Source organism: Gambusia affinis, linkage group LG08 (genome assembly GCF_019740435.1).
Source record: "Gambusia affinis linkage group LG08, SWU_Gaff_1.0, whole genome shotgun sequence".
NCBI classification, from domain to species: domain Eukaryota; kingdom Metazoa; phylum Chordata; class Actinopteri; order Cyprinodontiformes; family Poeciliidae; genus Gambusia; species Gambusia affinis.
The window spans coordinates 11211381-11228612 of NC_057875.1; the positions used below are offsets into that span (position 1 = coordinate 11211381).

Genomic DNA, 17232 nt, shown 5'->3' on the forward strand with positions numbered 1-17232 from the left:
AAAGGGGGAATATCACATCTATCACCACTATTTGAACAGAGACTGCATGCATGTGTGTATATACTGATCTGTTTGCTGCAGATCGGGGAGGTGGGTGGGAGTTGAATGATGGCTCTGAGAAGTGTGTGGGTTGGGGGTGTCTGCAATTCCAAGCTGGCAGAAAAAAAGCAAGCATTTCAAGTTGCCTCTGTAAAAAAAAAAAAAAAAAGAAAAAACTGACTGTTTTGCAGATTCCCGTCTATGTGTCTTTTTGGCACATGTTTATCTGTGTTTTTGTAGTTGACTCATGTAACAAGGACTCATAAAAAATGCACAAAACGCACAAATCTGCCCCACTGTCTGCTGCTAGTTCTTTCGGAGCGGTTCCCGTGATCTACCAGATCACCTCAACAATTGGCGATAGAGTCGGCTTTATTACCATAGCAACTAGCTCGATGAGACTAGATGAAGAGAGCTGTGACTGAAAACACTCTCCTAACCAAACAACATGCTGCATCAGTGCGTCACATAAAGTGTCAGGGAAACACAACAAAACAACCTCATTACAGAGAAAGACATTGTCCACTGTGCTGTGAAAAGAAATCCACTAAAAGAGGATACCACTTCTAACGCATGTGGAATAAAACTTTGATGCAATATAAAATCTGTGTGTGCATTAGATCTATGGTGCGCTGAGGAGTTTTGGTTCTCCAGTTCTGACTGAGAGCACTGCGGATAGTAATGCTGCAGCTAAACTTCAACACTCCTCACCTTCTTTTCCACTCACTGTATCGGCTATATAGAGCAATGAGTCATTCAGAGCCAACCAACAATTGAAAATAAGTGCTGTCATATTGTACTCACTTAAACTGAATCACAATCAAGCACTTATAGCTATAGACTCTCTGAATGAATACATCCATCTCATAGACTTTTTGATAGGTAATAGAAGAAAGAGACATCAACATAGAAAAGAGAGCAGAGAAAAGTGAGGAAAATCATATTTGATGTTGTTAATTTTCTTCCAGTTCTATACTATAAACATCCTTTACATGAATAAAGTATATGACATATCCTTTTACTGTTCAATGGTGAAACAAAGTGAAACGTTGTTTTGATTTTTTTAACAAGGTTACACATTAAAAGTTATTTTCTCATTTCTTATAAACCTGTAGTTACTCTTGGATTTGTTTTTAGTTGTTCTTTTAGGATGACTCATTGACTGCTGGTTCTTTTCTGGCGTGAAAAGAACAAGGCATGAACTTGAGGGCTCTATCTGTGACACTCTTTTTTTGAAGTGTGAATGGAAGTAGTTCAGCTAAATAAACAAAATAAATATAGATGAATCTTTGACAACTCTTAAATCAATTGTATGATATAAATTTTGCAATTTAAAAAATAGAAAAATTAAGGGCAAATGGTACAATTTACTTTGAATAAAAAGTACCCTGCACTGCTGCTGGATGGAGTAGGGAGCTGAATTGGTACCTTCCTATTGGTGCCAAACTACAGCGTTGCAGTTAAAACTTTAAAATAGTTGGACCGGTCAATCATGAGCTGAATTATTTTAAATTGAAAAGATATATTTCCATGAGGACCACCAGATTAAGATGAGAAACTGTAAAAAACAAAAAACAAAAAAAAACCTGTTGTCTCACCTTTTTGAAAAACTTAAACAAGAATGAGATTGATTTATTTATGCTTTGTAATTTTTTTCCAAATACTTTGCTACTTACCCTTTAAAGCACAAATGTATGATAGCTATTAAAAAATCACCCTTAATCTCGTATTTCATATTTCACTTTTGCTTTATTGGCGGTAATGTGAGGTATTTCAATCAATATTGTAAGCAACTATCTAAAATAGAGAGTACGGTTGATTTTTATGAGATTTGGTCAACTTTATTTGTGTCATAGTCTTTTTTTATCTAGCCACATTTTCATGATGGGAACATTTCAAATAAAACCGTGTTCTTCAGCTGACGCATGATGTCCCACTCAGGATCCGCTGCAGCTCTTGTTTGTTCACTCCTCGCTTCTCCCCTTACTACTTTTTCTCTCACTTCTTTTCACCTTAACTCAAACTCTCCTCATTTTAGTCTGCCTGTCAGTCTTATCTGTAAGCCCCTCTCTCTTCCCCAACCTTCATGGATGATGCCATTTCCTCGTCCTCTTTCCATCCCTCCTGCTCACTCTCCCCAATGTCCCATGGCAAAGCCGCTGTTAATGTTGTTTGCTAGGGTGTTTTGAAGTCTGCTTCTGGTCACGGTTGGTGGGGGAATAAGCACCTCTAAACCTGTGTCAGTCCCTGAGATGCAGTAGTTTATTTATAACACTTCCTTTGTGCGTGATCTGTCAGTCAAGCCAATCCTCTGTCTCCTCTCTCGACTCTTCAGAGACTGACAGACAGACAAGCTGCATGCTATAGGAGCTATTATAACACACACACAATCTCATTAGTGTAAGAGAGAAGAATATGGCTCACGGATTAACTGCAGCTCTCATTCCTCAAAGCAACTTTGTAGTGTTGTATCAATTACACATGGGTAAAAGGTGTCAATGGCAAGCTGGCTCTGACAATACATAGCAATTAAGAGGATTTGTTTCAGGACTTTTCACGTTCTGTGGCACAGAAGATGGACAACAGCCATGTGTTCATTAGAAGACCGTTAAGCAGACACTACGTTCACATTCCTGTCTATTTCTTCTTATCTTGTATCCTTCCTCTCCAACATTTGCTTCTCTTTTCGCTTCATCCACTCTCACCACCTTATCTGGAACTCGACACTCTCTTCACCATGCGCTTGTTCACTTACCTGTGAAGCTGACATTAAGAATGTAATCCCTGTAGAGTCTGCGCCCATCCAGGGCCTTCATGCTGTCACACAGCTTGGTGGTGTTCAAGCACAGGCTCCGCTGCATGTTGTGGAGGGCACGGGCCATGGCATACACTGCATTCACCACGAACATAATCTTGGACTCTGGCTCGAAATACCTCTGGTCCATTGACAAGTTTTTGTCACACGGTGGAAGAGGTGTTCCCCCAAAGCCTATGCCTCCAGCTCCCAAAGAGCACTGGAAACGCTGCTCCCAGAAGTCCCTGAACCAGGGATTCCGGTGGTTTTTGACAGGGTCCAGACTCAGGAAGTAGCGGTTGAAATCTGGTATAGGGTTTGCCGCCAGTTCAAGTGTGATAGCTCCTTCAGCAGTTATTTCATTTCCCTTGACAATGCTCTCTTGTGCGCCCCAGCCATCACTAGCCACCCAAATGAAAGAGGTGTTAAGCCTGGCGGCAGCTGCAATCAGCTCTCTGGCATCATCACTGCGTAGGAAAAGGACGGTCACATGGGCATTTGGCTTCTGAAGGAGTTGACGGATTACAACCTCGTAAGACTTCTTAGCATTCGAACGTCCCACCTGGAGAAAAACGGGGGATTATGGAGTGAAAAAAACAAAATGCTTCCTCCATTCTAATGTTATTTGCAATCCGTGATCATCATCATTTAATGGTGAAAAACAAGGAAGAAAATGTGCTTAACAGTCTCATGCTATTATTCACCTCTGTAGTAAATGACATAAAAAATGGGACTGTGAAAGCACTCAGAAAGAATTCTTAGAGATAAGCTTTTATTTTCTGCCTCAGCACTGATAACACAGTAATTTTAACCCCAATTCAGAAGAACAGGAGATAAGCCATAAAGGAAAAATATGAGAAACTTATAAATCTAGCACCTTAGTGAGTCATTTTACTGCAGTGACAATTTAAGATTTGGATTCTAAGCTATTTTTGTTTCTTTCATTACCTTCTCTGAAGTGGCAATGCAGATGTTCCTCATTCGCGCTTCCTGTTCGAAGGCCTCTATACCAGTTTCACCGTAATCTCCCTCTGATGCCACAGTGGACACGTATGTCCAGTTAAAGAACCGGAGGATCTCTGCCATGGCTTTGGCCTGGTAGAAGTCAGGCGGTACAGTGCGGGCAAAGTAATCATAGCGGGTCTTATCGCTGAGCTTGGCACTCGTTGAAGCATAGCTTATCTGAGGGATCTGAAAGAGCCTGAGAAGATTGGCAACCTGCAAGGATAGACAGTAGAATAAGGCATAAATCACAGGAAACCTTTTCTATCGCACTATAAAAATTTACCAAATTAATCACTCATTTTGACATTCTCTGTGTCCATGATTTTTTCTTCAACAAATGGTCATGCAAACCCATGAGGGAAACAGTTTTCTTATAAAATTCATTTACATCAAAGATGTTTTGGTGAGGTGTCAACAAGGCGCCAGTTTCTTTTGAGTCAGTTTTGTTTTGTTAACCTAAAGAAATAGTTATTGAATTTTACGTTTTTATGCGCTCTTGTAAAGCAGTGAAATGTTTCCCACTGAGGGCCAATACATCACACTAAAATCAAATCATTTAAAAAAAGGTATGATGTATTTTAAAATAGGAGATAAATTATGAACACTTAGGTTTCTCATGAAGTTCATAGGGCATTTACATAAATCTACTGTGATGTATTTACAAAAAACTGAGCTGAGAAGCATTGAATTCGCACAACCACCTTTGGCACACATTCAGCATATGTACCATCACTTTAGCAAATAGACAACGTCTGCTCCAATACTGCACCAATGGCCTACTAACAACATTACTTATATTAATCTCGCACTCCATAATGAAGATTCTGTCTCTGCTGATGAAGATTTACTCATCACACCATGCAGAACATTTGAAACAGCACGTAAAAGTGATGGCTTGACCTAATTTCAGAATAATTTATCTAATATTTTGGGAACATGCATGAAGTACTGAAATTTTGTTCTCAGATGGCCTAAAATATCATCTAACATAATGATCTAGTAAGAATAACAATTTTTTTTTTTTTTACCAGATCTGTAGTAGACTAAATAAAACGCAAAATGAAAAATAATTATTTGATAAAATAATAAATATCCCTCTTGATGGATAAGTCTTTTTTTCCCCTTCTTGTCTCTTCCACCAAGTTGTGCTGCCCTGAGTCATGAGCCGTTTCGCCCATATGATAACACGCCAATGACGAGAAAATTTCAAAAGAAATACACACTTCAAAGAGGTAACAGGACTTGCTGTTCTATAAAATCCCCTTCATTTTCTCATGTTTTTATACATACTAATACGGTTTTTAAATATGCCAGCATACATGGCAAGATAGGTAATAGTGTGACAGCAGCTTTAAGCATAAACAACCATTGCGGTAAATATTGTAATATTGAAATTTGCTGATTTAGTGAACTTCTAAACAGCACAACTTTTGCCCAGAGCCTGAAATAATCAATTGCTGTGAAATATTCAAAGCATGTTTTTGGTAGAGGAGCAGAATCGTAATTGAAGAGGTGTTTCCAGCTTCAAAACTCTTCTTGTGTGCATTACTCAAAATGTTTTTGATTTCTACATGTGGAGTCAAAACTGTGGAAATCCAGACTTCAAGTAGAAGGTCTGGATTTCCTTTAAGAAGAGGACAATGACAGATATTCAGTAAATGTTTCTGTCACTTAGTTGTTACTTCTGTGTTATTCACCTTTTGGAATTAATCAAAATTAATCTTTAATCAATAGTATAACTGATGTCCTGTGGCCAAGAGGTGAGAATAAGAGTACATTTAATCCTAATTCTCTCCTGGTAAATTAAATAACTGAAGTTGGAACTATATTTTTGTGCATTTTGCTTCATGTTTTTGCTGTATTCTGTCTGTTATTTTCTCTTTTTTATGTTGTTACTTGGGTTACCCACTGAATATTGTTTGCAATTTCAAAATTAAATAAAATTTTATACCTTTCACAGAACACCTGTCAAATGCAGAAACTTAAACATAACTGTATAGCAGGGATGCCTAACTCTAGTCCTTGAGAGCTTCCATCGTGCAACTTTTAGATGCGTCCCTTCTCAAACACACCTGAATCAAATCGATAGTTCATCACCAGGCCTCTGCAGAGCTGAATGGCATGCTGATGAGGGAATTAATTCATTTAACTAGAAAAGAGATGCATCTAAAAGTTGCAGGATACTGGCACCCATGCTGTACAGCATCCATAAAACAGACACAGAGATCATTAAAAGGTTTATGGTGTCCTTAACATTTGCCTTTCATGATGATTGGAATCTAGTCATGCTCTCTCCATAAATCCCAGCACATGATCAAACGCAAACAATGCAAACACAGCTGCTACGCACGCTCATGCTGACAGACTCATAAATATACATCATAAACCTACATGCACAAATCAACATACTACACAGAAATGTTATGCTTTATTCAGTTTAATCCTTCCAGAGTGCATTGCTCAAGGTTTTTCTGTATCTCATTCATGGTGCAGTTGATGAGCTGTTTTGACAACATGTCAAAATCCTATTAGACTAATAACACAGCTCAGTAGACGGCACACAGGTTGAAATCCACGCAAACAGTCTTAGACACACTGCCACAGTCACACTGATGTCTGCTTTTAGCCATCTAGGAAGGTTTTATGAGTTTAACAGCAACAAACAGTGTTGACTTAATTGTCACTAAAGGTCACACTCTGCTCTGCTCTGTCAAGTGCCACCAGACAGCTACAACGTCTACCAACACGGTTTATCTGAGGGGACATGGCGAGTTCACTTTGCTTTATTCTTGTGAGCAAGCAGGGAGGGAAGATAGTAATAATGTGGAAATAGGTTGTATGTGAGAAAAATGGAAAGAGGAAAAACAGAGAAGTGGAGGGATAAAGCATCAAAACACATAGGTACACTTAATCATGATTTCAGAAGATGTAGCATTGTCAACTCTCGTTCTAAACTTGAAATTAAAAGAATTATGTCTTTATGCTAAAAATTGGGTAAATTTAGGCTAAGGAAGCATAATTATTTCTGCGAGTAAAAATATGTATGATGTGACTGTGTATAAATATATTTAGGGAAATATAAAATGAGTAATACCTGGATGTGGCTCAGGCTCCAGCACAGGCACACAAACACAAGCACACAAACTAAGATGCATCCACACACATAAATGAAGGTAAATACCTTCCAGGCATTGAATTGCATGGTTCAACATAAAATAATTCCATATGACTTCATTAAGAAGCAAGAGACACACATTAGCCAAGTAGAGAGGCGTAGCTAGCTAATCTTTAAAGGACGGAGATCAGAAAGTAGGGCAGCGTTAAGGTCCTGTGAATCACACTCACACTTAAAAACAGACGTTAAAAATGGCAAAAGTAAAAAAAATGGGCAACAAAAATAAGGTGAAAGGAAACAAGGTATAATAATGGTTAAGGAAAAACAAGAGGCAGAATGAAAATGTTGACAATGACTGTCCCAGGATGGAGGAGAAGGGGCCTGAGGTCACCATACACTAATCTTTTCCCTAATAGCCAAGGGGAATGCCTGTGGATGCACATAAAGACAACCCACAATGAAAACAGAACAAAGCAAAGATTTGAAGTACATGAAAAGACAAATGCATAAAACAGGAGAGAGAGAGGGATAGAAAAAGAAAAGGGAGAGGAGACTGAAAGACAGTTGCTCAGATTAGGGATTTCAGAACTGATAGGAGGAGGCTTTTGTTCAGTCACAGAGGAGTAAAAGAGAAAAAGGTTTTATGCTAAACTATGTAAATCACCCAGCTCTGTGACAAGAGCAACAGGAGTTAGGGAAACACAGACGAACATGCTGACTGAACTTGATTCAAAGAAATATGCATGTGCACGCTAACTAACACACAATCAGACCATGGGAGCCGGAATATGACAGCTTCCAAACCCTTAAGGTGGTACGCAAAAGAAATCAGGAAGGTGCTCACAAAGATGCAATGTGGGGCGAAGTGTTGAATATGTTGTGAATATTAGTAAATGTTAGTTTTACCTGTATGGAAACACTGCTATAGGATCCTCCGATGACCCCTGCGATGGCAAGAGGGCTGTCGTCCTGCAGAGCGTAAGACCCATCAGGACAGATGAACTCTGTGTCATCCACCTTGGTGAGGGAGGCTCTCACAAACTCCAGAGCCTGGAAATCATTCAAAATGGGTTTCCATCTCTTTGAACAAACAATTTTTCATATATGTTCAGGGGTTTCAATGAGCTCCATGTTTCAAATGAAATCCTTCGAGAATAACAGTAACAGAACAATATTAGTAAATGTTTGGTTACTAATATTGGCAGAACAACCTCTTGAACTTTTTCACATTTTATCATATTACAACCACAGACTTCAATATATTTTATTGGGATTTTGTGGACCAGCACAATGTGATGTATCCTGAAACTTGTTTAATAGATGCATAAGAATGTGACAAGATAATATTTGGTCTTTTTATTAAAAGATAACAATTCCTGGAGGCAAAGTGCAGTAATCTTTCTTTTTAATTTGGTTAATTTTCCTAATGGAAAATAGTTTCAGTCTGCCTCTTTCGAGCATTAACGTTTATCTTCAGAGACAAGATCTTTGGCCCATTTCTGATGAAATTTCAAATAAGCGAGTCATAGAACACTTGAATATGTAGTTTTAATTAAACCTGTTTTTCTCAGTTCAAATTGGATTTGTTGCTCTGTTTTGCAGACCTTGTTTTTCTTTTATTTTCAGCTGCAGATGTCAACTGACGCAACTGAAAACTCCATAGGATGTGTGCTAATTATTTATCTGCAAAGAGGCAGAAGGTGTGTTCAAACCATACCCAGAAACATCCAAAATTTACACATATACTGATTTTTTTGAAAAGCAATTGCGCTCACCCACCTGCTCTAGCGCATACGTATCTCTTGAGCAGGTGTCAAGAATGTGCACCCCAAGGGAGACACCCGGCAGCACAGTGCTGTCCATGTTGATTCTGTCTATGGCGAACAGCATGGCTTCCAGCCTCTGGATCCCTCTGTCTTCATTCACACGCCCACACTCTTCCATCCCAGCCCCTTTCTCATGCACTGGAAACAGGCCGCCAAGCACCAGGTCGCCCTCAATGCGGATCTCACGGCGGGACAGAGGTGGGTCTGCCAGCAGGGCGCCTTGACACATCATGACAAAAACTAAGGAGGGAAGGTGGGACACCATGTTGGGTTCAGGGAGGACTTGGATTGTCAAAATGTGAGGTGAGAGCAGAAGCAGAGGTTGAAGCGGAGGAGAGCAAGAGGGCAGAGATTGATGTTAGGGGTGAAGGGCAATAAAGGAGGAGCAGAAAACGCAGAGGGTTTGAGTCAAGCTGCGGCCGTGGATGTTGGCGTCATCTTGTGGCCCATGGAATGGTCAGGAAGTGTTGAACTGGACCACACATGAAGGGGCAAACCATCTGGGCATCAAGTCTCCTTGAAAGTAAAAGGGAGAGCAGGGAAAGGAGGTAAAAAAATAAATCCCTTTTAATATATAGACTTCATAATAAATTGCTATTAGTACAATGAAGCATCAGACCTGTGGTGGGGTTTGAGGACATTGTTAAGGGCTCAAAGACATTCGTGCTTCACAGCAAAAAAATAAGCCATGTAGGGCAGTGGTCCCCGACCTTTTTATTACCGCGGACCGGTCAAGACTTGGCAATGTTGCTGCGTTCCGGGGGGCCATGGGTGTCAGGAGGAGGAACCATCAGACAATCCTTCTGCATGTTGGTGTACCCGCTAAAGCCTTTTTTTGTTGTTGTTGTTGTTTTTTTTTGTTGTGTGTGTTTTGTTTTTTTTGCCCCAATTTTCCCTTTACGAAAATCTTACAACGTCCTGCAGTGTGTGGCGTGTTACTGGGTGGTGTGTTAAATATGCCCAAACATGGTCTTGGCCCGACTTTCTCAGCCTGTGGGGTTTTCCCTGACTGGGAGAGAGAACTCAGCCTGTTGAGTGTGACAGGTAGCCAATCAGAAAGCGCGGTGACGTAAGAATGGAGAGGAATCCCAAACAGTTGACATGGCAACTGAGGTGGACATCGGAAGTGATATGTGAAAATGTTTATTACTATATGTAAAGGTCATTTTTATATGTGTTTATTATGTAGTTATGTTTATTCAGTTAAAAATGTTAACTACGAAAAAACACAACTCACCTCCAAATCATAGTGCAGCAAATAGAGCGGCTGCTCCCGCCATCTTTTATCGAACGCCTTTTCTTTTTGTTACGTCGTTTATCGCTTAAAATGAGTCCACAAACTATCACTGCTGCTTCTACATCGTCATCTGTGTTTGATTATTCTACATGGTATGGTATTCACGTATAGTATGTTGGGGGTTTTACTGGAGTTTCTTCTGGAATCGGGATGTTCGTGAGTGGAATCGGTTTGTGCGTGGTGTGTTGCTCCTGCCTTGTGACTGGACACACGAATCGATCAAACCTGTTGTACTTTTATCGGCTCGAGTCGTGTGTGGTCACAGATGAATGGAAAATCGGCCGACAATCCTTAAAACATGCTGTGTGAACCAGACCTAAAACTCACAAACTCTACTCCTCTCATCTTGTCTCGACCACTGCCCTAACGCTCTCTGACTCTGGTCGCTATGGTAACGTATACATATCCCTTCAAGATAAGATACAGATGTGCCACAAAAACAAACATTTTACTTTTGTGAAAATTTTAACTCAAGATAACGACTAATAGGAGGCCTGAGCTTGTTTCTCTGCAACGAGTCAGTCCCATCTGGGAGTGGTGAGAGACCGCATGTCGGAGTGATGAGAGACCGCAGGTCATGCAGAGCGGGCTTGGTATGTGGGAATCACCTACGGGGATAAATCCATTCTCCTGTCTTTTCTCTGGGCCTTTTCCCCTTCGCAAATAAACTTTCCAGACATCTGATCCATTTCTAACTTATTTTCCTGCTTGTGGGCTCAGTGTTGGCATGCAAGACATAACCAAGAGAATCCGGTTAAAGGATTTTCAAAATAAAAGATCATCCAGACTCAAATAATACATGAAACGGAAATATTTAATCACTTCTTGTGCGGCCCGGTACTAACCGGTCTGTGGCCCGGAGGTTGGGAACCACTAGTGTAGGGATATCAAATTGCTTAGAGGTTCTCCCTACCCCCTGCCCTATTGCATCACTCACAAAAACTTTTGGTATAGAGTACATGTGTGTATGTGATTGCACATTTTAGTTGTGTGTGTGCCTCTGGTTGTGACAGGATACGCCAGCTTAGATGGCTGGTTGATACATGAGCCCAGTATTCTCATGCCACAGATCAGAGAAGCTTCGCTAATCTGATCTCCCTCTGAAAATTTCTCTCCTTGTCCATGAAGTTTTATGTTTTACAGTTCATGTGTGCATGTATCTCTCTGTGTATGTGTGTGTAATATTTATTACTCCCACTCTCCCCTGCATAATTAGAGTGTGAGGACTGAATGGATTTTATCATGAAAGATGCTATCTGACAACAATACGGCCAACAAAATCTGATGCTGCTGAGCACAGCTTATGACTCAATTAAGGCTGAGTTTCAACAGCTTTGCTGCCCATCATTTCCCACCTCAAGTTTAATCCGTTAATCTAAAATCTTTATTTATAAAACACAAATTTTCCAACACTAAAACATTATTGCAAGGGAACATTCATCCATTATATGACTAGAATATATTTCCCCTGTAAATGGTTCACTATTTCTTTTTACACAGTCATGTAAATCCTTGATTCAAAGTGAGGAGCGGAAATCTGCACATGGTGCCACAAATGGGAGCAGAGGATCACTACAATTCAAACACAGGGTGGGTTTCTGCTTCCAATCAACCCCCTTGTAGCCAGTTGTAATTATTCCCCTGAGTCCCTGAATACTTTAGATCTTTTCCTGTAAAATTTAGTTCAAGGGATGATGTACCTGACTTCCAACAGTCCTGCATTTAGGTCATTTACCTGGCACTAAAGATTTTGACAAAACATTGGAAAATGTACCACTATGAAGAAGTCTATAGTAGAACATAGTGCAACAGACTAATGCATTTATGCAGATACATTTTGTCTGTACATAGCAAAGTTAATCTTAAAGATAAAAATGATAAAGAAACTTTTAAACAATATGCTGGAATGACCAAATTTTGGACATGAGTCAGATGATGTGGCTTTCGCTATTACATTTCACTATGAGGAAGAAATGTCTAACTTAAATACCAGCAAAAAAAGAAAAAAAAAAGATGCAAATATCACAATTTCTGAAGATAGCAGCTTTTACAGTTTTGACAAGACCTTCAGAGTTTTTTTTATCTAAATATGAATGATCTGTCTACATTAAGATACATAACAGAAAGCGTTTTACAAGATGATTACTGGGATTTTATTAAACAAGAACATTATACTTCTTTCGAGAAAAGTATAATGTTTCTAGTAGACAATTTGGGGTCATTTTGGGATCATTTTGAGAGTGATAATTATTTTAATTATATTGATTAGATGACTTTTAAAACTCAAGCAACCATTATTTTGTTAATTAATTAACATTAGCAAACTCTACTAACACACTCAAGAGTACAAAACTAGTAAGAAATGGCTTTTGGCTGGAATGGCCTTTTTGTTTCACAATAGGTACAATTAAACATGGGAGGCCAAATGTATTATGAGAGAAGAATAAGTCAAAACGAGCAGTCAAGGGTTTGAGAAAATATTTACTTATAAAAAAAATTTGTTATCCATGATTGTTTGTGAAGGTGGATCTGTATTAACTGTTTCCTCTAATGCCTTACTGACAGCATGATTATTATTCCAAATTGCATCTTCTACAAGTAATGGCCTAAAAAGATTGTCAAACAATATGTAACATTATTTTTTATCATTGCCACTAAGGTTCTCAAGGAAATTGAATGTTTGCTTCAGTATTACCTTATTGAAGGTACAAAAGTAAGTGGATTGAGAGAAACAACATTGTATGAAATCAAATCAACAGAAATCCATTTCAGAGACCAAAAAATATTCCACTGCTCTCTATAGTACTGCTCAAAATAAATCACAGCAGCTTTTGTGTGTGAACCTCTTTATTCAACTGCAAATACTTCTTGTCTTTATTAAGCCAGTAAATCTATAAAAATTACTCTTCTGTCACTTTAACATTGATTGATCAGATGCCAGGATAATTTTCCAATCACACTTTCTCCTTCCTAAGCTACTCTGAATGGAGCATAATTTCGAAATAATTTTTTTGTTTGATAAGTAATTTAGTTTTATGAATGCAGTAAAGAATTAAGTTCACACACCAAAGGCTATCTGAAACTATTGTAACATTTAAATATTGATTTGTAGCCTTCTCTACTGCTTTTTGACAGATTGTCTGAATCACTACAATATATTATTAACAAATATATTAAAAATTATGAAACTATGTAGCCTCTACATTCTATTCACTTAAAAAAAGTTAATTACATTCAACAAAAATAAATTCTAATTAATCCTTTTTACCAAGCAGTTCAGTGAAGTTCAGTTTATTATTTAAATTGGTTTAAAAAGTATTCAACCAAAGTTAGGCCTGCAGATTGCAACGTGTCATTAACTTGCAGCTTTCTCTCCTCCTGAACGAGCAAGTAGCAACAATGGACAATCGCTTGCATTTTATTGTTGCCTTTTCAGCAATCTCTCATAGCGAGTGTCCAAATTCTGTGGTACTATGGATTTTTACATGCCTAGTTGTCTGGGTACCATTGTAGTTAATATAAATTACAAATCAGGAAATAAAATTTAGATTAAATTTTAAACATCTTAACTTTTTCCCTTTCCTGCAAGTTTTAATTAGGGATGCACCAGAGATTAGAATAGGACAGTTTTTTTCATAAATCCTTCTGACTGGTGAGTGGCAGGTCAAATGCCTCAGCTAGGTTTTGAATCAAGCTTTTTTATATTTTACAGAAGGGCTATGTTTTGGAACAATGTGCATAGACTTCTTCTAGTGAGTGATTAGTTGCCTTACCAGATTTGAGAAGATTAGAAGAAGATTGCAGCTGGCACATGGCATCACCTCAGACCCCTTAAAGAGATGTGTAGGACACACATGGTGGGTTAGCAACAGATCTGCAAGGATGACTGAAAATAAAATAAAAAACAAGGAAAGTGTTGGATGTACTACTGACCCTTCTGCCAGGGAGTTATTATGCAGAGTAACATCTGACAGAAAACCCCATTTCCCTTCTGACCTCCCTAAGTCAGTGAGTCAGCTTCATTCAGGGCACGGCACTCATCTTCGGGTTCTCACATTTGTTTCCTCCCTGAATCCCCTTTTTGCTTTTTCTTCTGTCCTTTCTTCTTTTTTTTACTCATCCTCTTTATTTCCACCTCCCTTGCAGCCTCCACAGCCCACAGTCTCCCCTAACAGGCAAGGCTGCTGTGGATGACATGTATCCAGCTGAGAGCAGCTATACAGGGTCGATGGACCGCGGTACTCAGAGGAGAGATAGTCTCACAACTCATGTGTGTTTGTGTATTTGCTCTGTTTCCACCGCGGATGTGCGTGTGTATACTTGTTTATTGTCCTACTGTGAATCCAACAGAACTCACAGATGCAACAATAACGTAAACCTCACAGTAAGGGAAGATACAGTATGTGCAACTGTGCGTTAAAGGACTGAATATAAAAGGAAATGTTTTCGTAAAGTGAAACACTTACATTTTAGATCTTTACATATTTATTTCTGTCATTTTGTCTGATAAATACAAGGAAAGTTAAATGAGCACATTATTACCTCTTGATAAATGTCTGAAAAGAGGACTACCTTTACTTAGCCCTCGCTAAACAATTATATGGTGTCCTACACTTCACTCAGTCTAAAGGGTGCAATGGGCTGTGACCATTAATTATTCACAAAGTACATTTTAAGGGGGAAAAGCCTGATGATCCATAAATAGGACAGGATACAACAAACTACAAAAAAGCAAGTGGGCAGCAAGAAACAATGCACACCCTTTCTTCCCTTTTCATATCAGCACACACCAGTAAGAAAAAAAGAGCAACTTGCTTTGGCAAGTAGCTTTGTGTGTGTGTTTCAGCAATTTGTAAGGTCCATTTTGCAAATAAATGCTATGTTGTGAAGAGCCACTGCTCCTCGTGAGGCCCAAAACCCAGCTCCCATTAGAAGAAGAAATGCTGTTAAGATATTGAAATGAATGAAAGTTAATGCAAAATCCTAGTGAAGATAAAGAAAGACGTATGGCGTGTGTGGGTATGTGTGGGTGTGTGTGGGGGGGTGTGAAGAGCGGAGGGTCTGTGTGTGTGTGTGTGTATGCCCTGGATGTTTTAGTACTTGGCTTACTTGGATTAGAGCCCTTTTCATTTACCAATCAAAGTCAATAATCAGGTACTCCGAGCTCAGCCTTTCCTCTATTGATTAATCAGTCTACTCCGTGAGCAGAATTACGTCCAAAGGTTAAAAGCCATGCCATGTTAGAAACATAAAAATCGACTCTCTTTGGTTTCGCACACCACTGAAATTCATAATATTAAATTGCATTCATTTTTGCTTTGCATGGTCATAATTTCGCACCGCAGAGTGTACAATCCACATGCTGGGACAGATAAAGAAGGGCTTTTAAAATGGAATTATAATCAACCCCCGCAAGAAGTGTTGTGCTTCAGGGCCACGGAGGCTAAACTGTGCTCTCATGTGCAGTTCGTGCTCCAGAAGTGTTCTCCACTAAAGGATTTTAGAGCACTACACAAAATGTAGACTCCATGGGAGCATCCAGAGTGAATGATTTGCTTCAGTTTTGACCCCAAAAAAGTCATTCAAAATGCTTTAGAACACAAGAAATGATTAATTAACTTCAAAACGCCCACAACCTTTACCTTCTCACTAATGTTCAATTAGCTGATTTGACTTAAAACACTTTCAATGTAGATTTACAACAGCAAAATCAGCAAAATATGATGTGAAGAAGCATGAGGCAGCAAAAGGTGAGAAGAAGAGCTGGCATGTCCAGATATGCATCGATAAACACATTTGGTGTTATGTTATGTTAGAAATACATGCTCAGCCCAAGTTTGAGATGGGATTTATGTCTCTTTGAAGGGAGTCAGATTTTGTGCATCTGTTTCTTTCTAAGAACTTACTTTTATATCCTGATTACTTTTTTAAGAAGCAAGTGTGGAGTAACTCACTTCATGCTGCATTTATGGTTCTGTGTAAAAAATTGACTCTTGGATGAGCTAATATGTCTGCAGTATTTGGAAAAAAAATCTGTCTTAATTAGGGATTCTCCTATACACTGTTGTAATATTCACTCAAAAGTAGAAATGAACAAATCAACTGGGTAATTTTCTGATGATTAAAAAACAGCTTCTCAGCTAACGACCCAGCAGCAGTTTGGAGAAGCTTGAATGACTTCGCTAGCTACAGATGGCCATAAACCCACACTGTGATATATGGTTTAAAAAAAAACAGCAGTCACACCTCCAACCAATTACCCTACAGCCCATTCCCACACAGTCTACATGTTTATCTTAAACATTTTGTCCTGCATTGTCATGTAAATGGCTTTTAAACAGATTCAGAAAAAAACGTTTTCCAGAGAGAACATTTTGCCCTCACGTGTTTGTGACGTTTTGACATCAAACTTGACCTCTAACCCCAAATGTGTCCTACGCGTTATACATAGCATCAACAAGGTTGGATTACATATTCGTGGTTGTGCTGCAACTGCTGCAAAACTACTGCAAAAAGTTCTCCAATACCCCACTTTGTTATTTGCCAGTCTTGTTTTCTTGTCATTATCATGTACCTCATGTGAGTGCTTTATGCGCATTTCCCATTTTCCGTCTTTGGTGCCACTTACATGTCTTGGTAAGTAAAAACAGTGTTGTGGGCCGTTCTCTGTATTTCTGTGTAAATGAAAAAAAATTCTGAAAATGGTCCCCTGTGGATACGAAGGTGTTTTTGAAACCAATAATCCCATTTTAGAAAGAAACATTATCTGCAATCCTTAAAACTCTCAAACACCCACCACTCTGATGCCCTGCCTACACTAAAAATCATTGAGGAAGATATAAATAGGCTCTTTCAATGACAGAGGACCAAGAAAGCTCCAGGACCTGATAGTATGTCCCTCTTCTGCTTGACAGCCTCATCTTCACTCAGATCCTCAACAAGTCTCTGGAGCTGTGTGAGGTTTCCTCCTGCTTCAAGCGTTCCACCATTTTTCCAGTCCTCAAAAAGCTCACCATCACAGGATTAAATGATTACAGGATTGTTGCTCTGACTTCTGTGCTCATGAAATCCTTTGAGCAACTGGTGTTTAAATGTGTGAAGGCAGGCCCCCTGGTGGACCCACAGCAATTTGACTAGCGGGCAAACAGGTCAGCAA

At 39.1% G+C, this 17232-nt stretch overlaps 1 protein-coding gene across 3 annotated transcripts in view; it reads right to left on the minus strand.

The window, feature by feature from the left end:
- grm3 (glutamate receptor, metabotropic 3) overlaps positions 1-17232 on the minus strand; it is a 45586-nt gene that overhangs the window by 18509 nt on the left and 9845 nt on the right. For 2 of the 3 annotated variants that reach the window (XM_044124601.1, XM_044124599.1), the window contains 5 exons: positions 13850-13906; positions 8733-9295; positions 7860-8003; positions 3782-4051; positions 2795-3395 (listed from right to left, as the gene is read on the minus strand). In XM_044124601.1, the coding sequence (XP_043980536.1) occupies positions 2795-3395; positions 3782-4051; positions 7860-8003; positions 8733-9044 (1327 nt within the window). In that variant the 5' untranslated portion in view covers positions 9045-9295; positions 13850-13906. Of the gene's footprint in view, positions 1-2794; positions 3396-3781; positions 4052-7859; positions 8004-8732; positions 9296-13849; positions 13951-17232 lie in introns of all 3 variants that reach the window. The other variant, XM_044124600.1, reaches the window with a different exon arrangement.